Source organism: Sorex araneus, chromosome 2 (assembly GCF_027595985.1).
Source record: "Sorex araneus isolate mSorAra2 chromosome 2, mSorAra2.pri, whole genome shotgun sequence".
Lineage (NCBI taxonomy): Eukaryota > Metazoa > Chordata > Mammalia > Eulipotyphla > Soricidae > Sorex > Sorex araneus.
Window position 1 is genome coordinate 380,511,344 of NC_073303.1, and position 23,933 is coordinate 380,535,276.

At 46.8% G+C, this 23,933-nt stretch overlaps 1 protein-coding gene across 2 annotated transcripts in view; it reads left to right on the forward strand.

The window, feature by feature from the left end:
* Nucleotides 1–23,933, forward strand: part of ATP9B (ATPase phospholipid transporting 9B (putative)) — a 130,804-nt gene that overhangs the window by 1,156 nt on the left and 105,715 nt on the right. For both annotated transcript variants that reach the window (XM_055128069.1, XM_055128070.1), the window contains exons 2-4: nucleotides 8,992–9,165; nucleotides 16,753–16,903; nucleotides 19,365–19,478. In XM_055128069.1, the coding sequence (XP_054984044.1) occupies nucleotides 8,992–9,165; nucleotides 16,753–16,903; nucleotides 19,365–19,478 (439 nt within the window). The remainder of the gene's footprint in view (nucleotides 1–8,991; nucleotides 9,166–16,752; nucleotides 16,904–19,364; nucleotides 19,479–23,933) is intronic.

The following is a 23,933-nucleotide window of genomic DNA, read 5'->3' on the forward strand; positions in this document are numbered from 1 at the left end:
ACCCCTGCTAACCGCCCTGCCGCTTGCTGCGCCCCCCTCCAGGCTCTGTGGGGGCTGTTTGTGTGGAGGAACCAGGGCGCACGGGAGAGACTTCCCCCTGGCTCTGGGGGAGGCGCGCAGTCGTGGCCGTGCTTGGGAGCCCACAGTGGTTTCTGGGGAGCCGTGGCCGGGCAGGAACTGCCTCTGGGTCGTTGGCTGCCAGGCGAGTGCAGTAACTTCTGTTCTCTGCTGTGCTTCCTTTTAGTTGTAGAAATTTTTTTATATTTTGGGTGTTGGGGTCACTCCCAGTGTTTCTTAGGGGTTAATGCTTAGGTTCGGTACTCAGGAAGGACGCCTGGCAGTACTTGGGGAACCCCTGAGGTTGGGGTGCAACCAGAGCATGTCACATGCAGGCCAGTGTCACGCCCACATTCTCTGCCCTGCTCCCTCTGTGTTCAAGCAAGCCCCTACCGCTGCGCATTTCCTTCTTGGCACCGACTGACGTAGGCCCATGAATTTTGGCATTTTCATTTCCGCTGAAACTTCTCTGCCCTGGACTACTTAGGAATGTGTTCTGACTGTTTATGGTCATCTCTGTTACTATTTGTGCTGTAACACGCCTCTGTGTTAGCTCCTGTGAATCTGGACCGTTCTAAGAGGAGGATACGATCTGTGTTGGCGAGGTGTCCTGAGCTTGATAAAGAAAACATGTGGTGCTGTTGGGGGGCCATTCATGAATTGTGGCTAGGTGCTGTGAGTGGCCGCCTCTGTTCTGCTTAGTTTGCTGGCTGGTGGGTCTGTCTGTTGAGAGTCGGATGTTAAAGTCTAGGCTGCAGCAATATCACAGCAGGTAGGGCATTTGCCTTGCATTCAGCCAACCGGGTTCGATCCCAGCATCCCATATGGTCCCCCGGGCACCGCCAGAGTAATTCCTGAGTGCAGAGCTGGGAGTAACCCCTGAGCATCGCTGGGTGTGACCCCAAAATAAATAAATAAATAAAATCTTTTTAAAAATAGTCTACATCACTGTAGAGTTGACTATTTCTCCTTAGTTTCATCTGGGTTTTTTGTTTGTGTGGGGCCCACACCTAATGGTGCTTACTCCTGGTTCTGTGTTCAGGGATCACTCTTGGTAGGGTTCGGGGTACCATATAGGGTGCCAGGGGTCAGACTCAGGTTGGCCATGTGCAAAGCAAGCACCCTACCCACTGCTATTTCTTCACAGCTTTAACAAAAACATTTTTTAATCTCTTCTATTTAGTGAGAACTATGAGATATTCGCAGTCTTATGTGATCCTTGAGTTTCTTAAATACGTTCAGGGTTGATTTTTGTGATCATTCTCAGGTCTCTCTCAGATTCACTGGTGTTTCTCCTAGCCCCTCATCCTACTGCCAAACTCATCCTTTGGTTTCTCCATCTTTGCTCATACGTTTCTATTTTTCTTTTAATTTTTTTAAATTGCTTTTGGTCCACAGAAACAGGACTGGAGCGATAGCACAGCAGGTAGGGTGTTTGCCTTGCATGTGCCCGACCCAGTTTCGATTTCTCCGTCCCTCTCGCAGAGCCCGGCAAGCTACCGAGAGTATGCCACCCGCACGGCAGAGCCTGGCAAGCTCCCCATGGCGTATTCGATATGCCAAAAACAGTAACAAAAAGTCTCACAATGGAGACATTGCTGGTGCCTGCTCGAGCAAATGGAATGACAGTGACAGTGATAGTTTTTGGTCCACAAACCGTGATGCTCAGGGTTACTCTTGGTTCTGCACTTAGGAATTACTTCTGGCGGTGTTTGGGGACCATAAGGGATGCCTGAGATCCATCTTGGGTCCTCTGCATGCAAGTCAAACATCCTACCCACAATACGATCCCTTCGGCCCCACGTTTTTCTAGTTTAAAATTTCTGCTTGGCTTTTTTTCTTCCAATTAACTACCTCTGTTTCCTTATTTTAGCTACAACCTCATGTGTTTTTCTTACTATCAGCCACTGATCTTTCCTCCTATTAACTACAACATTGTATTTTTTTCCCCTATTAGATATAATCTTCTGTTTCTTGCTTCAAGCGCTTTCATCTTGCTGCATGCTTTAAAGTTATTTTTGTCTGTTTTTGGACTACACCTAGCTATGTTTAGGGTTTACTCCTGGCTGTGCTCAGGGGACTATATGGGATGCCAGGAATTGGAACCTGATAGGCCACATGCAAGGCAAGTTCCTTACCTGCTGTACTATCTTTCCAGTCCCTGTTTCAACTTTTTTTTTTTCTTTTTGGGTCACACCTGGCAATGCACAGGGGTTACTCCTGGCTCTGCACTCAGGAATTACCCCTGGCCGTGCTCAGGGGACCATATGGGATGCTGGGATTTGAACCCGGGTTGGCCGCGTGCAAGGCAAACGCCCTACCCGCTGTGCTATCTCTCCAGCCCCCCCCCCCATTTCAACTTTTTTGCTAGAAAATTTCAACATTTTTTGATGTTGGTGTCCTTTGATTCTCTTATTCATGCTGACAATTTTGTCTTTTCTTTTCTTTTTTCCCCCCCATAAGTGATATCTGATTGCACTGGGGACTTGGCAAGCGTATCTTGCTAATAAATTCTGAGCAATTTTAAGTCTTTGGATTCATCAGGCCTCCTCTGTGACTTTTTCTTTTTGGGGGCAGGAGTGGTTTGTGGGGGAACCTCTCTTGTCCCTGTGAATCGGCAAGGTTCCTTCTGCGCCTGCCTCCCGCACTGGCAGGGAGGGGTGCTTGCTGCATCGGGCAGAGGCAGCTCTGATGATCGTGCAGGGCAGTGGGACATGTGGTCAGGATTCCTGCTTTTCACCCTGTGGCACCTTCAGATGTTGCCTGGGGCTTGAGCTCAAGGCTCCTCTGAGCTCTGTGGTGGATGATGTCAGGTCTCCCCGGACACCATCTGGGAGCTGCAGGGCATTTTGCTCCGACGGGGCTCCCTCATTCTCAGCTCCCCAGTACAGGGCTGCGTGAGGGTCTGCACTGTCCTCCATCCTGGCCCTGGGGGACTGCATTCCAGGGCTTTCCTCCTGGCTGTTTTCTGGCTGCAGACTGTGTAGCTCTGCTGGGGACTCTACTGTGTGGGTCCTGGGCCTCAAGGGCCTCCTGCTTGCCCTCTTCTCCCCACCGCTGCCCTGCCTCGAGAGGATGGGATGGGCAAGGTTCAGGCCTGCAGGGAGCTGGGAAGCGGGATGGATATGGGGCAGTTCTTTCTTTTAAAACCATGTTTATTTGGTTTTTTTCCATTCATTGACACTTTTTTTTTTTTTTAATGTTCGTCACACCACCCAGATCTTCTCTGAGACCTCTTGAACGCTGCTCTTCAAGGAGTCTGAGTCAGAGCTGCAGTCCTCTGGGCCAGGGCAGCCCCATGCTCCCCTCCCTCCCTGCTTTGGAAAGCTCTAGTGTGGAAATAAAGACATCAACAGAGACAGTCTCCCATGCTTTGGACTTAGTATGTGTAGTAATAGTAAGTCACTACTTTCCTAACTGGAAATGAAGTGAATGAACTTCTGTATCAAAGTTAGTTTTGTTTTTTTTTTAAAATTCTGAAAATGTGTGCTCTACATTAGATTACAGCTGAAACCTAAGAAACACACATTAGCCTGGGTGGTCTTTTATTTTCTAAACCCTGTTTATTTTGTGAGACGTCGTCTGTGTTGAATCCAGTGTTAGAGTGTTTTAACGGAGAGCCCTGGACACACCTTTCAAAAGTACCAGGAGGGCCTGGGTACTTTTGGGTGGACCAGTTGTCCTGCAGGCCACAGATCTGGGGCCTCCCTGGGGTGGTGTTTGTGCTTCTTTATGCCATACTTGATGAAAGTATACTTTGCTTTTTGGATCATACCCGGCAATGCTCAGAGGTTACTCCTGGCTCTGCACTCAGAAATCACTCCTGGCGGTGCTCAGGGGACCACATGGGATGTTGGGAATAGAACCTAGGTTTGCTGTGTGCAAGGCAAACATCTCCCAGCTGTATTATCACTCCGATCCCAAAGAAGTATATATTTTATTGTACTTCTTTATTCCATACATTATGCCATACATTTGATTTTTGGTTTTAGTTGAATCACCTTGACACAGTTATAAAGTTGTTCATGATTGGGTTTCGGTTATACAATGTTCTTACATCCACCTCATCATATTTGTACTTCTTTATGTTATACTTCCTTATGCCAGTGTTGGGTGTTCTATTTAAGAATCAAATTGTTTCATGTAAAGTTAGGCAATTTATACAGGTCATATAAATTGAGTATAAGTATTGTTACAACATATATGAAATTTTTTATTGTTTTTTTGTGAAAATTCTCAAGGGAAGATGTCAGATTCACTATGGTTTAGTAGATATTAAAAGTTTTGAATATATGTCATTAGGTAAATAAAACTTGATATTCAGTAGTTTGCTGAAATCATTCCCTTGTTAGGCTAGAGCTCTCCAGTGGCAAGTGAGGCTTTGATCTCTTCTGCCGTCTGAACATGAGTGAAAGGGAAGCCTTTGTTTTTTCCCATTTCTTTCAGTGCTCCTCATGTATTCAGTTCATCTACTATGAACAGAGAATAAAGTGGGAACCCTATTTTGTTTACCCGTGTCTATTAGTACCTTTTCCTTCTTTCTGGATAGAGCTAGTGGCCCTGCCTAGATACATCTGACTATTCTAATAGTCAAACTTTAGCGTTTGAACAGAGGCTCATGCTGAGAACAGATGGCTATTGTCTGATTATCTCTAAAATATTAGTGTGTTTCTCTGTAGCAGCAACAGCAGATTCTTTACATGCTAGTTTTCCCATTCAGAGTGTCTATCTGTGATTTTCTATGGATATTAAAAACATGCAGTTGTGATGATGACCTAATAAATATTTCGCTAGTTGTCAGCATGCAAATCTACTTTGCTGTGTTGGATTACAGTTGAGAACTCTGAAGTACAGCGTGGGCACTGTACTTCACTCTACTTCTGAAGTTGCTTCGCTCTAGGTCTCTCTGGATCAGACCTGTTCTTCGGGTCTGTAAGGCTTCCCTTCCAGAGGGCTCTGCCACCCACTCAGTTTATGAAATTCTTGACACCTACCAGAACAGAAATGTTTCACCCACTGCTTTTGTTGTGAGAGCTTGATGGTGGTGTCATGATGGGCTGAGGAAACTGGCCTTCAGCCTTTAGGTTATCTGGGTGCTGTTTACACAGTAAAGACTCAGTTCGAATAAGAATAGTTTCAGTAGGTGCAGTCGCTTATGTCAAGAAATTGGCATTTGGCTTTCTCCATTTTTTCTTTTATTTGGGCCACACTCAGTGGTGCTCAGAGGCTACCCCCAGTCTGGTGCTCGGGAACCTGGGTTTCGCCTTCTCAGCGTCTTGAGCCTCCCTCTGGTGGTGCTCGCATTTCTCAGAATGTCCCAGAAGGACCCGTAGTAGGTCTGTGTGCAGCTTGCTGTGTGCAGTTCATGTGGGGAAGCCTCTGAGCGCCAGACACCTGGCACTGTTGTCCTTGCTGCCTGAGGAACTGATGACAAGGCCTGCCTTCACGCACTTCCCACAAGATTAAAGCTGTGAGAAAGCTCGGGCTGTTTTTCCTGCTTCTCCTTCAGGCCAGTTAGCCAGTGTCTGGCCAGAGCGGCAGCCTGGCTGCTTATTAAGGACTCTGCCAGTGACTCCAGCTTTGGATGAAGGAGCCTTAATGTCTCTTCATATACTTTGTTGCTTTCTTTTTCTTTACTATGCAGGAAAAGGGGAAATGTTTATTTTTCTTGAGGGAGGTTTCAGCATTAGGCATATTTTAAATGTATTTCTCCCTCTGATGCTTGTTGACTTCAAGACTGTTTCTCATCAGATAGAAACAATGCGTCCCTTAGCTACTTGAGATGAGAAAGTGAGTTTAAGCTCGTTATTGTATTGACCTACTTTTCCTTAGAAACCTTTAAATGCTCTGCATACTACCTGAGTGTTTTGTTGAGAATCTGCCTTTTTCCAGCCTTCAGCAGCGGCTGAGATAGCTGTCTTCATTCCTTAGCATGGCAGCACTCTTGGGTTTTGTATCATCTTTTCTGTCGTCTTTGTTCACATTGTTTTTACTCGTTTTAAAAATATGTTTCCAGAATTATACTTAATTGCTGGAAACGTTGATTTTTTCCTGAGTGACAAACCAATTAAGTGTGTATGACACCAGGCAACAAAGACACTTAAGATTCTCTGCTTATCCTGTGTCTGAAAAAAATCCATTATTCATCATCTTATTGTTTTTAAATAGTGAAGTAAAATTTTCAATACAATAGGAAAATTGCTTTGGAAATGGAATAAATTGCTTGCCAGTTCAAAGGCGCCATTTCTGAAGTCGAGGTTACGAAACATGATGTTGTCTGTATTCATTTCTCTGAGACTCATTGTGCTGCTTTCCCACCATTAGACTTGATAAGATTGTGACTTTTGCTAAAATGCAGCAGAGTCACTGGAATAACTTCATGAAAATTAAAAATTTATTTTTTATACTAGATTATAATATATTTAATGGTGTCTTGAATTTTGATTTTATTTTGCATGACACTCATTTCCTACTTGCCTATTTTAAAATGAGTGCTCTTACACAGGGAAGTAAGAAAAAGAAATTCTTACGAGGAAAATCATCACTTTGTATTAGGGCTATTCTGCATCAGTGAGCCTAATCGGTGGCTGGTTGGGGGTACTCTGATGGCAGCATGGGTCCTGGGGTGGCTGGTGGGCAGCTGCGCTGTTTGGGTCAGGTAAGGAGAGCATGAGCCTCTCCATTTTGGTAGATAGCAGCCCGGCATTTCCTCATCGGTGGATCCAGTCTGATTGGCCATAGGCTCTCCTATGCTCGTTGGGGGCTTTGTAGAAATCTTGAGCACTGTCTATTTCCGTGGGATAATTGAACCCTGTAGTTGAAGTTACGTTACAGAAATAGGCTTTCATTACATCTTCACTAATTGTTCAACCATTACGAGTGTCTGTTTTTTCCAAGACTCTGCTCTGCCAAAGGTTAAGAACTATTTTTGTTCATGTTTGGAAAGGAAGTCTGTATCCAGAGTTTTCTGTTGAGTAGGTTTGGGTGAGCCTGATGCTTGGTGCTGTAGGCACGTGCCCAGGTACTGCTGCTGGTCTGTGGATGGCACCTGGAAGGCTGCTCTCTAAAGCCCGTCACAGACCCCATCACCATTTGGGTCAGAGAGCACAGCAGGGCCGGGTGGCTCAGCTTGGGCTCTGGGTCTGTGTCGGAGTTTGCTGTTTTGGCTCGGGGGGCCCACTTGCACCCCAGTCGACATGCTCTGCCCCACTCCTCACCTTCTTGCCGCATCTTGGAGCCGGTTTCTTCACAGCCTTCATTCTTCATCTTCCTGGAGCACCAGCACCCACAGGTTCAGTTGACTTTGTGCTTTTCGGGGAGTAAGACATGTCTTCTGTTCAAATTGTCCCAGGTTTGGCTGGGGAACCTGACATGCCTCCTCCCCCAGCTTGCTCCAGGGTCGTCTTAACCACTTCTTAAAAAAAAAAAATCAGCTTTGTTAGGTGAAATTTATTCATAAAACAACAGTTCGCTTGAAGTGTCTGGTTGTTTCTATCACCACAGTCGAAAGGATTTCTCATCATCTGTCAAAATCTCCAAGTGGTTTCTGTTCTTGGTTAGAAATTATTTCTATCTATTTGCTTCGGTTAGAAATTATTTCTATCTATTTGCTTCGCGCTTCAACGCAGACTGCTAGGTAATTCACTGTGGATCCGTTTTCTCTGTGATCTTAGCACTTAATGCTCTGCTTGCCCTTTAAGGACTCTTAATCCCCCAGATTTGCACCCTCTTTGAATTCTCATCTAAAACCAGCTTCTGATTTCCCTTGATAGTTCCTCTCCGGCCACCGATCCATTTAGAGATGTGTCTTTATTCCCCAAATATCTCTGGGTTTTCCAGATTCCTTTTCTGCTACAGAGATTTTGGGGGCAGGGCTAGGGGATGGGGTCACACCTGGCAGTGCTCAGGCCCTACTCCTGGCTCAGTGTTCAGGGATCATTCCAGGTGGTGTTGGGGACCATATGGGGTGCCAGGGGTTGAACCCGGGCCATCTGTGTGTAAGGCTAGCACCTTAACCCTTGCCCTATCTCTGGTCCGTCTGTCACAGACTTTTCAAGCAATTGCTGTCCTGTGCCTCCCGTCCCTCTACGTGTTCTCTAGAAAAAAAAGAAAGTTATCTTTATTTTGTAATGGTTTCAGCTATTGTTTGAGTTTGTTCCATGTTGTCCCGGGGTGACTGTACCGTTGAGATGTTGTCTGCTCCTCGAGGGCAGAGCTTGCTACCTGGTAGGATGTGGTAGCTAAAAGTGGTGCTGGTGCCCTTATTGTGCCCTTCCTCATTGTCTCATGTTCTGTCATCACAAGAGCTCCTCCATCATTTCTTTTTTTTCTTCTTTTTGTTTTTGTTTTGAGTCATATTGGCAATGCTCAGGGGTTTCTCCTCGCTTTGCAATCGGGAATCACTCCTGGCGGTGCATTGGGGACCATATGGGATGCCGAGGATTGAACCTGCTTGGCTCCATGCAAGGCAAACTCCCTCCCTGCTGTGCTTTTGCTTCAGCCCCTCCTGTGTCATTCCTGATGACACAGAGAGGGACGTGGGCCAGTCCCACCCTCAGCACACCTACATGGATGTCTCTCACACAGCTTTCATTTATGGTGCAATGGTCGACAACCAGTGTTTAGATGTGCCTTGGGCGTCTGCATGCTCGCTGGCAGCTGTATTTTGGATGATGGCTTTTTTATGACTGTGCCTTAGATCCTGAATGCGGCATCTTGAGGGTGCTGCTTGGGCCATGGCATGTCAGCTTCCTTACCTGCCCCTTTCTCGTCTAGCCGTGCCACAGAGCGTTTCCTCCCTTGGAGGGTGGCTTTGCCCTGCTGGGTTGCCGACAGCAGTTTGCCTCAGACAGAGGCAGAAGACAAGTAGGATTTACTAGTCCAAGTGACCCCAGGTGAAGCCCACCTCAGCATTCTCTTCTTGTCTTGAACCAGGTACCATCTGGAAGATGAATCTGCACATTTGGATGAGATGCCCCTTATGATGTCTGAAGAGGGTTTTGAGAACGATGAAAGTGATTACCACACACTACCGCGAGCCAGGGCCACACGCAGGAGAAGAGGCCTGCAGTGGCTGCTTTGTGGTGGCTGGAAGTTCCTCTGTACCAGGTTTGTAAGTCCCTGATCACCGCTCTGGACCATGTACTGCACACACATGGTCAATTTCTTGGTCAGATGCTAACAGAACTTAGCATCCAGTGTATGTTTCTGTACCAAGCGAAAGAGGAAGCTGTAGGTGAGGAGGGTTGGTACCAAAAACCCAAGCCAGACAGTGCTTGTCTGAAAGGGGCAGGTAGCCCGGTTCCTGGTTTCATGAGAAAGGTTCAAAGATGGAGAGAATGAGATTCATGCATGATAGACTCGATCCTGGTCAGTCTGCATCCTTTTATATTTATAGAGTTCCTTTCTCCTGTGTGCTGATACACTCACCCGCAAAAGTAGGTGAGACCTATAAAAGGCAGCTCAGTGGCACCAAAGCTATTATATACTTCAGCTTTAATATTTCTGCTTGGAAGAAGGCTCTTCTAACTTAACCAAAGCTGTATGAGCAGAACTCCTATTGCCAGTAAGTTCATTGCTGGCTGGAGCACGCCGAGATGCTGGACATCAGAGCCTGCTGTGCATGCACATATGCTAGACCAGGACCCGTCAGAGACTACAGGAGAGAACTGGCCTGGCTGGGTGCTTCCTTTTATAGCCCCTTCTGCATGAAAGGGGGGAGAGAAGCTATAGGGTAACCCGTTCGCTATCCTCATGATCCCTTTAGAAATCTGTCAGTGGAAAGCTCTCTTTCTGGTCTGACTCTGGCTCATGCTGTGAGGTAGGGTTCAGATCATGTTCATGGCCACACCTGGCTCAGAGTCAGGACATGAGGCTGAAGACTCAGCTTTCACACCATTCAGCCTCAGATTGATCTTTGTCTCTTTTACATAGTGGGATTTTTTTCATCGGAAGAAAGAATTTTGTGAATAAATGATGATTTAGAAATTACTGACTTGTATTACTAACTTAATGATCTGTGGCTTTTAGAGAATATTTTGTTAACTAGGCACTGTTCCTGCAGTGCTCTCTGGGTACTTAGCTCTACATTCTGTTTCTTTGGTTTTGGGGCTGCACACACCTGGCTGTGCTCAGGGCTTACTCCTCACTCTGAACTCGGGGATAACTCCTGGTGGGGCTTGGGGGACCTTATGGGGTCCCGGGGATTGAACCTGGATCAGCTTTGTGTGGGGCAAACGCCCTGCCCACTGTATTGTCGCTCCAGTCCCTACAGTCTATTTCTTGTTTTTAATTTATTTGTTTTTGGGATCCACATTCACCAGCGCCCAGGATTGACTCCTGGCCTTGTGCTCAGGACTTACTCCTATCAGGGCGCAGGAAACTGTATCAAGGATTGAGCTAGGTTCATCTGAGTGCCTTAACCCTGGACTATCTGGGACCCCCAGTCTTTTCCTTTAATGGATGCAGGACTATGTGTTTGTTTTTATTTTTCTGATGTCACGTATGTTGTGCTTGGTACTTTCTCTAAGATTTCTCTAGTTTCAATTTTGTATTTAAGTCCCTGTGCTGTGGCTCTGTGGTTCTCAACATGCCCGTACCCATGGCTGGGGCTGGCCATCACAGTTAGGGTCTGTGGTCAGGTGGGATTGGGGTGGAACTCTGCAGGCTTGTCCCCGCCCTCCTGATGGGTGTCAGTGAGTGAGCTCCACTGGGTGGCCCTCCTTGGCCTCTTCTCTCCTTGGTCTGTCTGAGCCCCACCCATGTCACTCTGTCTGCTGACTTTATCTGAGTCACTTTATCTGAGTCCTCATGTGGGATCCTGATTTCTTCTTTATCCAGATTCTTTGGTTTTGTTTTGTTTTCTTTTTGGGTCACACCCAGCAATGCACTCAGGAATTACCCCTGGCAGTGCTCAGGGGACCATACGGGATGCTGGAAACCGAACCCGGGTTGGCCACGTAGAAGGCAAACTTCCTACCCGCTGTGCTATTGCTCCAGCCACTATCCAGATTCTTAATTCCTTTGCCTTGGCCTGGGTTCAGAGCATTGTCTTTCTATCCACAGAGTGCCAGCTGGGATTTGGGTTGGAAGGGATTATGTTAGCCTTGTATGTTTATTTGGGACAATGCACACCTTTACCATGTCAAATTCTAGATCTTGAACTAGTACTTCACTCCATTTATCTAGATACCTTTGACCCTTTGACCCTTTGATCAGTGTTGTGTCATTTTCAGCAGGGGTATCTTGTACACGTCAGGTTCATTCCTAAGTCTATTTTTAGTGGCTATAATAGTTCTGGTGTTTCATGTTTTGGCTTTGACATGTCCATGGGTCGTCCAAACAAAAGACCGTGTTTGTCTTTCATTTTGTAGCTTTGTGGTACTCACCTTTTGGTCCTACGCGTGTCTTTGTTGATTCCTTGGTGTTTTAGAAAACCGTGCCATCTGCCGGGAGGGGACAGTCTTACTTCTCCCTGATGACCAGTCTGCTGTGTTTTCTTCCTATGCTTTCTAAATGGTGTACCTCCTCTGCAGCAGGACCAGGAGAGGCTGTCCTAGCCCTGCCCCAGTCTTGGGGACAGGGCGCTTAATGTTTCACCAAGGTGTAATGGGAGCAATATTGGGTCGTTGTTTGTTGTGTTTTATTTGGGTTTTGTTTGTGGCCTCCCATGCGTGCACAGGAGACTCCTGGTGCTGCTCGGCTGCCTGGGACAGACGCACAGTTCATTGCTGGGGACATAGGACAGTCCAGTCCCTGGGTGCCGAACCAGCTACCTCAGGGTCCCAGCGATGCTCAGCATCCTAAAGGTCACACCCAGAGGTGGTGCCAGGCTTAGGACTTGGATCCTGGCACACACAGAGGTTTCTCTTCGTGGTGAGCTACCTCCTTGGCCCACCTTAATTTTTAATAAGTTGCTCGTCTAAAACTGTTGGTAGTTTTTTTTCTAGAGTGGTCACGTGGGGACTCGTCTGCTGCAGACAGTCTGTGGAGACCCCGGAGCAGGATGTGCAGACTCAGTTTCTCTGTGGTGGGAGCGGAAGTACGTGGACAAGAGGCATGGGCTGGGTACAGGCCAGTGGAGGGCGGAGCCATGGGGAGGAAGAGAGCACCCACTCTTCGTCATGTGGAGAAAGGGGCAGGGGTGCCAGAGTGGTGGAGAAGGTGACTGGTTCTCACTGGGACATGGGGTCACTGACATGAGCAGGAGATGCTTGCCTGGGGGTGGGGGGAAGGTGCCCCATCACGCTCTTCCTCCTTGGCATGCACCAGAGGTGGAGGGATGTCTAGAAATGCCTCTAGTCCAGGGGCAGAGAGACTGACCCAGGTCTCAGCTCTGCCCCTCTCTCTGTCAACTGGGGAGATGCACGGTTCTGGGTGCTGAAGATGCCCAGGCTGACCTGTGGCCTTGCCATGGGCAGCACCTGCACTCGCATCCTGCCAGCCCAAGCAGGGGGCATGGAAGATTGTGCGTGGGGGTGGCACTGCACCCGACCACTGGAACCACCCTCCAGCCCCCTCAGCGTAGCCCATGCCCAGCTCTAGACCACACGCACCCCAGTGGGGGTCCATCATGCTGGGTGTCTCACCAAGGGGCGCTGTTCCTACCAGAGGGAAGTTCGGAATTTCGGTGGTGACCTGTCCTTTTGTGAAGGGACAGTGTGGGGACGGTTGGAAATGTGGTGTTGGCAGCAGCTCTCTGAAGGGGGGGCTTAAGGGGACGGGGCAAAGAGTCCCAGAGACTAGACGTCTCTCCCCTCTGTGGGAAGGTCGAGTGGAAAAGCCGCTTCTCTGCACTGGCGGCACTGTCCATGGAGCCTTCTGTGCATGGGAAGGTGGCCTGGGACCCGGCCAGGCTCTCTCTGCTCAGCAGGGGCCGCTGGACCGGGCAGCTGTAGAGAAGGGAAGACACCGTGCCTCAGGAGCTGAGTGCACTTGCAGCCTGGGTTGGTCTTGCCTTCTTCCCTGGGGGTTTTAAGTCTCTGGTATTTCTCACTCTCAGACCTTGTAAGATTCAGTCTTTATTAAGCGTTAGATAAGGGATCAAGGAATAGAAAATACATAGGATGACTTAATTGCAGGAGGAAAACGGGAAATACTGTAAACAGAGAGTGATAACTGACTTACCAATATTTCATTGTATTTCTGTGAGTACTAGCACTGTAGCACTGTCGTCCCGTTGTTCACCGATTTGCTCGAACGGGCACCACCAGTAACGTCTCCATTGTGAGACTTGTTATTACTGTTACTGTGAGTACTAAGTCTTTAAAGAAATGCTTCAGAAGTTTAGGAACTGAGGGCACTTTCATTTCTTCATGATTTAAGACTTATTTTTTTGTGTTTTTCCTTTTGGTGGTGGTGGTGGTAGTTTTGGCATAAACTCTGGCTCTGCTTGTTGGCGAGCACTTTCTGTGGTCTGTCCTTGAGAACCTTGGTCATCAGGGCAGCTGGCCTGCCTGGGGTGGGGGCCCCTTTTGGATCCACTTTCAGCTTCCCACCAGACTGTGGATCTGCTACGTGCTGCTTCCATATGGCGGGGTGATGACAGATCAGCTCCCACACAGCCTGTGTTCTCTGAGACTCACCTGCCTCATAAGTGGTACGTAAGCCGGGAAAATGCTCATCTTTGCAGAGGACACAAGTACCAGGTAGCTGTGACTTGGTTGACTTGGCCGGAGCTCTCTGACGTGGGCCCAGGGCACGTGGAGGACTACCTGCACCCCAGGAGCTCTGCACTGGCTGGGCAAAGCTGTAGGAGATGGAACTGTTGGTGTAGACGGCTTGTCTAGTGTGAGGGCACTGCTTTGAGAGTCAGGGCAGTTTTGGTCAAGAAGGATATCGATGGCATAGTTGGATCCACTTTAAGCTGAGCTCACTGCCCGAGCTGGCACTGGGAGGACATGTGTCTCTGATGCACGGGCACTTAGAACACAGCTGCCCACATAGCAATGCTGCCAGGTTTGCTCGGTCCAGCTCTCACAGTTCCGTGCAAGGACTTTGGGGGTGCACCCTTGCGCTGACCACCATTTGCTTGCTTATTTGCAGATATTACTTTGCCCTTAGACATTGCTCACGATTTGATTTCCCCCCTCAGCTCCACAACTGAATAGTGGGTTACACATAATCAACTGGCTACACATATTTTCCCCTTATTCCGTGGATTTCTGCTTTCTCAGACCTTTCTGATTGTATTTTCAACCAGTGGTGCCACTGGTGGAGCCCAGCCGGTGTGCCTTTAGCTTTGTGAAGTAGCACGCGCCCTGAAGTGCCTTCTTCCCCTCTGCCTGCTTTCCAGAAGGGAGTAATAAGTGAGGATACGTCCTTGTCGGCAGGTGTGAGCAGGCAAGTGTCATGAATAGGTGTCTTAGAAGTCAAGGAATGTTTTTGGTTTGTTTTTTTTTGTAGGGGCTTATAGTAAAAGTGATTTGAGTTTTTGGAGATCAGGCCTAGGATGCAGCTGTGCCGTGTCAGGAGTGGCTCGGTGATGGCCTGGAGATGGGGTCTGGCCCATGTGTTGGGCTGTGTGCTGTGCTATGTGTCTTCCAGGCCTGCCTGTCGAGGAAGACACTGCTCCCAGCAGATCAGGAGCCTCGCAGCCCCTGGGTTTCAACCGCCCTGGTCAATCCATATTACTCGAGTCCCGGCTGCTCTGTGGACGTGCGCTAGCACACGGCTGTAGAGAAGTCAGGTGTGTTGGGATAAGGGCAGTGTGGGCGCAGGGGCTGCACGGGGCAGTCCCCCTCCTCGACCTTGGTGCTGCTGCCACTCGTACAGGCAGAAACCAGTGTAGGTGAGGTTCTTCCCCTCGATCCTTGCTGGGAAGTGCTTCTGGCATAAGAGACCATGATTTTCCCATGAGCCTTAGCTCCATAAATGATGCCTCTGGGCATTAGTGGAGGAAGGGTGTCTGTGAAGTGGGCAGGAGTGCTGGCCCCTGAGGAGGCCAGGAGGCCCCCTCCTGACGTGGGGTGAGCTTGAGGTCTGGTTCTGCCTTCTGCTCTGTGCGCACCACATGCTAGTCATGGGTGATCTAACCTTTGTCCTTAATCCAGTGTGGGAACTTGGCCTGTGCCCTGAGTCTGAAGTTGGGACATGATTGTAGAGCTTGCATAAAGTGCTGGGGGGGGGGCACCCAGAGTGTGTATTGCATCCAGATGAAAGGTTGGCTGTACCTAGTGGGGGCAGAGGGAAGGAAAGAAGCATCGATCAGACCAGGAAGGTGAGAAACTGGGACAAGGAAGTTGCTTTGTTGCATCTGAAGCCTCAGTCCGTTTGTTAGAGGAACACAAGCAAACTCAGGCATCAGCACCGTGCCACTGCTCACTGCTTGGTTAGTGCCCCTCCCACCCCAGAACTGTAGGGACCCTGGTGATCTTCAGTTGCTGGAATTTGTAACTCGTCAGGATTTGGAAGCGGCTTTCCGTGTGGAGAGCTGTCTGCTCTCCCTGCTCACTGTGCTGAGATCCCATGAAGGGGGAGGGCGGGGCTCCTGGGGCATCTGTCACCTCTCCCCCAGTGTGGGCTCACTGAACCACCACGGCTGCAACTGGCACTCAGCACCGAGTGGTGCCTCCCATGGGCTCACTTCCCTGCTCTGCAGAAGAGATTCAAGGAGCTTCCTTCCTTTCTGTTGCAGTCTTAATCAAGTCCATTGCTTCGCCTGTTTGAACTCAGGACATTCATTTCAGAAAGGTTATCCCATGCAAGCTTTAGAGTCTGTATCCAGAATGGTAATTCAGAGGTATTGAGTGGTACAGATCTGCCTGTCTGGGCCCTGACTGCCGGGGCAAGGGTGAATTCAGAACAAAAGCATTTGGTGCCCAAGGTAAGACACTGGCTACAAATACAACCCAGGGCCCCTCACTCTGGAATGTTGCGTCAAGCCTCCGTGTCCTTGTACAGCACTGAATGTTGGATGAGATTCACTGCTCTTGGAGAGTCTGCCTGAGAAACGGGGAAAAACGGTTTCCTCAGAGATGGTTGTCACCTGGTGAACTGATGCCCAAGAACCTTTGTCACCTTATTTATTTCTGTTTTGGGAGTTAGACATGGTAGTGCTCAGGGGTTACTCCTGGAGTTGCTTGGGGGACCATATGGGATGCCGGGGATTGAACCTGTGTTGGCTGCATCCGAGGTAAGAGCCCTGTCCACTGTGCTGTCTTTCTGGCCTGAACTGCTGTCATGTTAATCAAGTCAGAATGGCTGCGGCCTCAGTGGACCCACAATGGGGTGGTGATGTGTGACCATACCTTTCTGATGGTGATGGTTAATTTAGCCTGTACAAGGTTTGATGGGGAGAAGTTAATTTCCTGAGGCTCTACAAGCAACTCCAGATCTTCAGTATTTTTATATCAACTTTAAGTCCGTGTGTTGATCTGTTTGGAGAGAAGCCCGACAGAGTAGTGTGAGATATGTGTGAGGTGGGAACTGCCATATTAGCTCTTAAGTGTGTAGAACTTTTTTTTTTTACTTTTCTTGGGGGTCACACCCTGCAATGCACAGGGGTACGCCTGGCTCTGCACTCAGAAATTACCCCTGGTGGTGTTCAGGGGACCTTATGGGATGCTGGGAATCAAACCTGGGTCGGCTGTGTGCAAGGCAAATGCCCTACCCGCTGTGCTATCACTCCAGCCCCCGTAGAACTGATGTTAAGATGGAAGGAAGCCACATGCAATATGTCTCTTTGATTCCATCCAGTTGCTGCGATTGGCTGGTGAGTATGTGTCAGAGAAGGGAAGAACTGAGAGCTCGCACAGTCTGGCTCGGACACCCTGAGAAGTGTGACGAGAAGCATCCCAGAAACTTTATTAAGAACCAGAAATACAATGTACTGACTTTCATACCTGGGGTAAGACTCAAATCTCACATTCTTAATAGTGTCTGCATGTTGAAGATTAATAGCTTTCTTTGTTTTTATTAAAACTATTGTCAGAATCATCCATATGCTTTTAAAATGTTTGTATCATAGAGTCCAACTCAAGAAAATTGCAGTTTGATTATTGCCTTCAGGCATAGTGTTCAGACATTGCCCTGTCAGAAATGTAGGAGATCAGCTCCTAAGCTGCCCTCCAGGAGAATCTTGATGATTGAATTGAGGACCAGCCTTGCCTCTGCTGACTCTAGGGTGGGCCTCAGCCTGACCCACAGTCGGTGGGGAAATGCTTGGGACCTTGTATGTTCTTTTATTGAAGCACAAAACAGTTGGCTCCATCATTGAAAGATATATTTTGACATCCAACAGGGTGGGGTGATAAGGGTTGGGATGGGGGTGGTGGGAGGAATACTGGGAACATTGGTGGAAGAGGATGAGCACTGGTAGAGGGATGTAAACCAAATACAAACATGAAAGTTCATAAGTTTGTAACTGTACCCCCTGGTGATTCACTAATAAAAAAAAAATAAACAAAATTATTTAATGTTAAAAAATAAAGTACAAGTCAGTGATACTGAATCCCTACAAAAAATAAAATAAAATATATTTTTTTGGTCAGGGAAATAAAAGCAAACTGTCTTTCAGGACGTTTAATATTCTCTCTTTAAAATGAAGCCGCTATGTTTTCTTACATCTAAATTATTAAATACTCACAGATTAAGCATTGTTCTTTTCCTGAAGGCCCCAGAGTTCATTCAGCAGACAGTACGGTATTGATTACTGTCCTCGCAGGTGCAGTGGTTGAACCTTGAGCAGGCTGCTTCTGGTTCTCCCACCCTGCCAGGTCGGGCTGTCTGGATACCTGTTGAGGTGTTGTACAACTGTTACTGTGTGAATGATTTTTTTCCCTTAGATTGTCTATTAAATTAGTCTTTTCATCTAAAATGTAGTATTTTAGAAACATTTGGTAATTGCACAGTAGGAATTCTATGCCATTTTTAGCACAAATGGCAATTTCTGAATTGCTAATAGATATAATTTATGCTAACAGATTTTAAAGAAATCACTGAGGAAAAAGAGAGCTTTCTCTCCTGCTGAGATTAATTTATGAAATGATTCAAAACATTTTTTAGACAGCAATTGAACATGATTATGAATATAAACGTGTTATCAATGTAACTGATTTTTCAGTCACACACACAGTGTATGATGATGTAGGTGACTTTATTCCCCAGACTGTTCAGTCAGCAGTGAGGACTTAGCCCATTGCTCTGCTCTTGATAAATTTCCATACCTTCCAACTTGCATAAAAAATAGCATCCAAGGATATTTTCATATGCACATTAGTAAATTTTATTGAATTTGTAATATGTCATTTGAATTTATCATCTATAAACGTGAGTTTTATTCCATTTTGATTTTCATTTTAAATTTAGTAATTTGAGGCATTTATAAATAGAAGCCTGAGTATATTAAATCTTAAGTTTTCTTCATTGAAGATCGTTATATTTGAGGAGACTGGAGAGAGAGAGTCCAGGGGCTGAGGCACTTGACTCTCAGCCAACCGAGCTTGAACCCCTGGCTCCACAGATGGTCCTCTGAGTATTGTCAGGTGTGGCCCCAACGTCCTGCCCACCCCCAAAGTGAAAAGATAGTCTTAAAGGCTTTGCATTTCTAGAATTTTATTGAATCATTTTTGTATTTGGAAACTATCAAGTGATAAAGAATGTAGCTCACTTGCCCTGAAAGTTGGTCTGTAACATATGTGTTTATATTTTATTCCTTCAACTTTGAAGGAAGTAAATTCCCCCAGGAGATTAAGGCAGTTTTCCTGTGAAGTCAGACCCTGTGTATCCTTTGCTTGTTCAGTGTTTGTAAAACTGTCCAAAAGTCCACATCCAGAAACTGTGGCTGTCATCTTTGACACCCTTTCATAGATAGATGGTCACATTGTCTTCTCCATCCCCGACTCTCTGAGTCACTCCGCATCAGTCTTTGTCAGAGTCTTTGCGACCTAGCTGGCCCAGAGAAGTGTGCACCAGCTCATTTGCTCTGACACATGTACAAACATCTGTATTCATGTGGGAGACCGGAGCACAACACAGGAAAATAAGAAGTATTTAGGAGACTCTTAAAATTGAAAGTTCTAATTGGCCTCTCTTTCTCTCTCTCTCTCTCTCTCTCTCTCTCTCTCTCTCTCTCTCTCTCTCTTCCACCCCCACCATTTATTTGAAACACAGTGATGATCCTAGTTCTCTTTATGTAATGTAGTTATTGGAAAGCCAGTGTCAAAACAATTAACTTTACTCTGAATTGGGATAGTCTCACTGTTTGATGGAAATGTAATTAGCTATTGTGCTGCTTTTAATAACTGAGTTTTAAAAGATGTTTTTCTTGGAGTGTTTGTTGATTTATTTATTTATTTTTTCCTTTTTAGGTTTTATATGAACAGTTCAAGTTTTTCTTGAATCTCTATTTCCTGGTAGTATCCTGCTCACAGTTTGTACCTGCATTGAAAATAGGCTATCTCTACACCTACTGGGCTCCTCTGGTAATGGAAAAGACTTCTGAAATCAAGTGATATGATTCCAAATCTTTATTTAGAAAAGATGAATTGATAATTGATTGGATGCTTTAAAGTGCTATCTAGTTGCAGATGTGCTCTCTCACTTCTGTTCAGAATATGGTGTAGAGTTCTCACACAGCTCTGTAGAGGTTGAGGGGTAGACTTCTCACACAGCTCTGTAGAAGTCGAGGTCGAGTTCTGACACCGATCTGTAGGAGTTGTGAGGTAGAGTTCTCACAGAGCTCTGTAGAAGTTGAGGGGTAGACTCACACCTCTGTAGAAGTTAGGAGTAGTGGCTAGGTATTGCCAGGCCCACACATGGTAATGTTGGGTCTGGAGCCTGAAAGGGCCTGGGACCAAACTCAGGCTGTATAGGTACAAGGCTCTCTCTCCAAACTCTTATTTTTTATGGCAAATATTATTTAAAACATAGCACTTTTATTGTTTAAATATGCTGAGTATATATATATATATGCTGGAATTCTGTCAGTACGTAGCTTTAGAAATGATTAGAACTAGTGTTTTAGCAGCATTAAAGATGGAGACAAGTAGGTCAAGGTATTTAGAAAAGACAGAAAAATTGACAGCGGGCCAGTGTTTAGTTTATTCATATCTGGTACCAGTCTAAGCGAAGCTCATGCAACAGTGAGTAAAACGAGTCCTCTCTTCATAGTACTTATATTCTGGGAGAGTAAGACAGTTTCTGGAGATCCACAACACCAGGAGGTCGTTCCTGAAACTGCCAAGTGAGGAAGCAGGAGAATCCATAGGGAGCCGGAGGGTGGCTTGGGTCGGCTGATGGAGAAAGGCCTTGGGCTGATGGCAGAGTTTGCGGGCCCTGGGGACAGTGGTCACAGGTTGGTGCTGCAGGAGTCTGAGGGGCTTGTGGCTGGGCAGTGCGGGTATGGGGGAGCCGCATGCTCTGTGTTGGATATATTCAGAGGCAGGGTGACATTCAGGCTTGTCTCACAGTTTTGTTTTTCTTCTTTGGGCCACATTCGATGAGGCTCTTGTCTCTGCGCCCTGGGATTGCTCCTGGTGGTGCTCAGGGGACCATATGGGATTCTGGGGATCGAACCTGGGTCAGCCGAGTGCAAGGCAAGCACTTTACCTGCTGTATTCTAGATTTGGCAGATTTAAGGTGGGCTTGAAGCCAGGTGGCCACAGAGAGGATAGATGGCTTTTCCTATGTTACTCTTCCACTTTGGATTTTTGATGAGGATTACTGTATGTCTCTTCATCTCCGGTTTAGGTCTGTTATCATAACTAGTATTCTGCATGATCCAGAAATGTCATATGAGGGTTATCTTACTCTCTAACCTTGGCAATGTGCTTTTTGGGGCCTTAATCTTTGGTTTATAGAACTACAAATATGTAGCTAGTTTATTTTGTCCTTCTGAAGCATCCTGTTAGATCAGTACGAAACTGCCTGTTTGCCTATTCCCGAGGAAGGGGCGTTTCTGATGTTTCAGTGAAACTTGTGAACTGCTCAGTCTGAGAGTATGTTACTTGTCTCCATGGATGCAGAAAGTGCTCTGAGCTGTAGGAGCCCTTGAAGTATATCTGCAGTGTACTGCTAGCTCTTCCATTTCCCGTACAAGAACTTCAACCGCACAGAGACTTTAGATCATAGAGCAAATGCTTTCTAATACTAAAAATGGCATTTAGGATTTTAATGTGTTTCTTTCCAGCCCCTTTTTCTTTTCCTCTCTAACGTAACATTTACTGCTTAAATACTGCTTATGCCTTGGATTAACATTTATTTCCTTTGATCCACACAGGGTTTACTCCTGGTGGGAATTGGGGGGCCATATGAAATGTTGGGGATTCAACCCAGCCTGGCTGTGTGCAAAGGGCCCTACCTGCTGCACATTTGCTTCTGCCCTAAGAACACAAATTCTCTCTAAAAATCTAAAGTGAAGTATTTATTTGTATTTGACTTTTGCCTTCTTGCTAACTCTTGACTAGTTTCTTTCTAGGGGCTCTAGACGGGAATGGCAGCCATTCACAGGGCCATTTTCTTGACCACACCTGGAGAGAATGTATATGGGTTTTCTCTTTGCGTTCTCTGGCCTTATCTGAGGACTCGTTCTGGTTCTGCTTTGATTTCTACTGCTTTAACTATGGATTTTCAGCCTCTCCCCTTTTAAGAAGTATTTGGTCCTTGTTTTCTGATGTGAGAGTTTATCAAACTCAGATGAGTGCCTCAGTAAGTACCACCTTCCAGTGGTTCAGCTGGGTGTCTGTTAGGAGAGAAGTGAGAGCTCAGGGGCTTCCACTCGAGTGATGGTGTCTGCTGCCTCTGACCCCGGGGTCACTGCCACTGCCGTGCCCAGGTGTCCCATTGAGAGATCTCGGGACTGCTTTGTCCATCCTTGGTGGGCAGCAGCCGCAGTGGTTTTTGTTCAGGTGGTAAGTAGTGAGGCTGGTCGGTATTGGTGGGTGCACTGTTCTTGCACATTCCATGTACACCTCAGACTTCAGCTCCAGGAGGCGAGCACTGAGTTTCCTGAGCCAAATAAGCCTCAGAAAAACTATTTAAATCTGAAGCGTTGGATGCTGGGTATTGATCTTTTTATTAATTTAGGTGGCTGGAGCGATAGCATCACAGGTAGGGCATTTGCCTTGCTCACGGCCAACCCGGGTTCGATTCCTTCATCCCTTTCTGAGAGCTCGGCAAGCTACCGAGAGTATCCTGCCCGCACGGCAGAGCCTGGCAAGCTCCCCATGGCATATTCGATGTGCCAAAAAACAGTAACAGTAAGTCTCATAATGGAGATGTGACTGTGCCCGCTCGAGCAAATTGATGAGCAACGGGATGACAGTGATACAATGATTAATCTAGGCAAAGGTAAAGAAACTTTGAATGCAAATTTTGAGTACAGGTTTTGTTTCTAATATTTTTTTTAAGTCTTCAGCAAGGATTTGTGCATTAGCTCTTGAGGTCTTGCGCCATCTTTCCCAGGGTGGTCTACCCATGCCCTATGTCCGTGGACTGTAGGCATCGATTTTTACACATGTACTTAAGGCTTCCACATCTTTTCTCTGCTTGCTCTAAGGTTCTGCGAGGCTGCTCAAGGCAACTAGCCTTTTCAGACTTCCCAGAGTGAAGCAGAAAGCCATCTTAGAGGTGGTGGATATGAGACACGAGTCTCAAAATGACTTCTCTCAAACTTGCTTCCTTTGTTCTCTGACTGAAAGTGAGATGTTGGGCTGGGAAGGTGGCTCAAAAGATTGGGGCACATATGGGAGCGCCAGGTTTAATCCCTGGGCACTGCTGGATGTGAGATGTTTCAGAGAACAGTGATAGCTGAATCAATACCCCCCCACACCCCGGCATTTTATCCTGCAGCGAAATTTGCTAGCTTTCATTCCTAATTGTTCTCTGCTGCATTTTCTCATGTAATGGAATAATAGACTGAAAAGAAGGTGACTTCTCACATTACTGCTTCAGAGTGAAGGTGACCTTTTAGGTTGTTGGACTTTCAGAACAAGTCTTGATGCAAAGCTGATGTTTTCAGATGAACAAAACAAATTGTCGTGTTTCTATTGTGCTTAATAAGATGGAACAGTCTACCATATAAAAAATCTAGATGGAAGAAAATACGGATTTTTAGCTCTACATCATCCATATAGAATGTTCTCCTGTACTTTGTTCATTCCTAAGTGAGAAGTAGATCAACTAGCTGAGAAACCAGCCCATGAGGGCTTTGATTTTTTGCTCTGATTTAAAATCCTTTCATCGGCCCTTTCCTGAGAGTTTCTCTGAGCAGAGTTGTAGGTAAAGTATGAGAACTAAAAACAGCCAATGGTATGAAATCTCACCACGAGATAGCTGCCCCTGAAGCATGGCCATGGTGATGTTTGTTTAAAATACCGAGAGCTGAGAAGTGTGTGTCGGGGTGAGCCACACATGACCCTGAGAGCAGCACTGAGGGCTGGTGTCAGCCAGCCCTGTTCTGTCAGCCTTGAAGAGGACGGCCAGGCAAGAAAGGGAGTAACGGGCATCGGGTGGAAGCCCAATTCTCTAAGAGGAACCCACACACATACATTTAGGACTAGTAGGTGAGAAAGTTTGTCGGAGGCCAGATAAATACCCCAAAATTGCACTGATCTGAAGATGACAAGAGAAGGACACTGTGGTCTGACCGCGAGGGAAAACCACTAGACCTTTGTCTCACGCAGTGACTCGGGCCGTGCTGGAGGGCCCAGATGAGGGAATTGTTTGAAGGCAGTACTCCCTGTTCATTACTGTTCATTAGCTGATGCCACAGAGCTCCAGCTTTAGCCTGGTACGGCCCCAGGGGCCTGAGACTGAGTCCCACCTTGGCATGGAGAACGGTCACCAGCAAAATGCAAGTTCTTCCTTTTCTTTCATAAACTGATTAGAGGATCCCCAAATTAATCTGAAAATGAAAGGGAGGGACGGGAGCAGCTTTA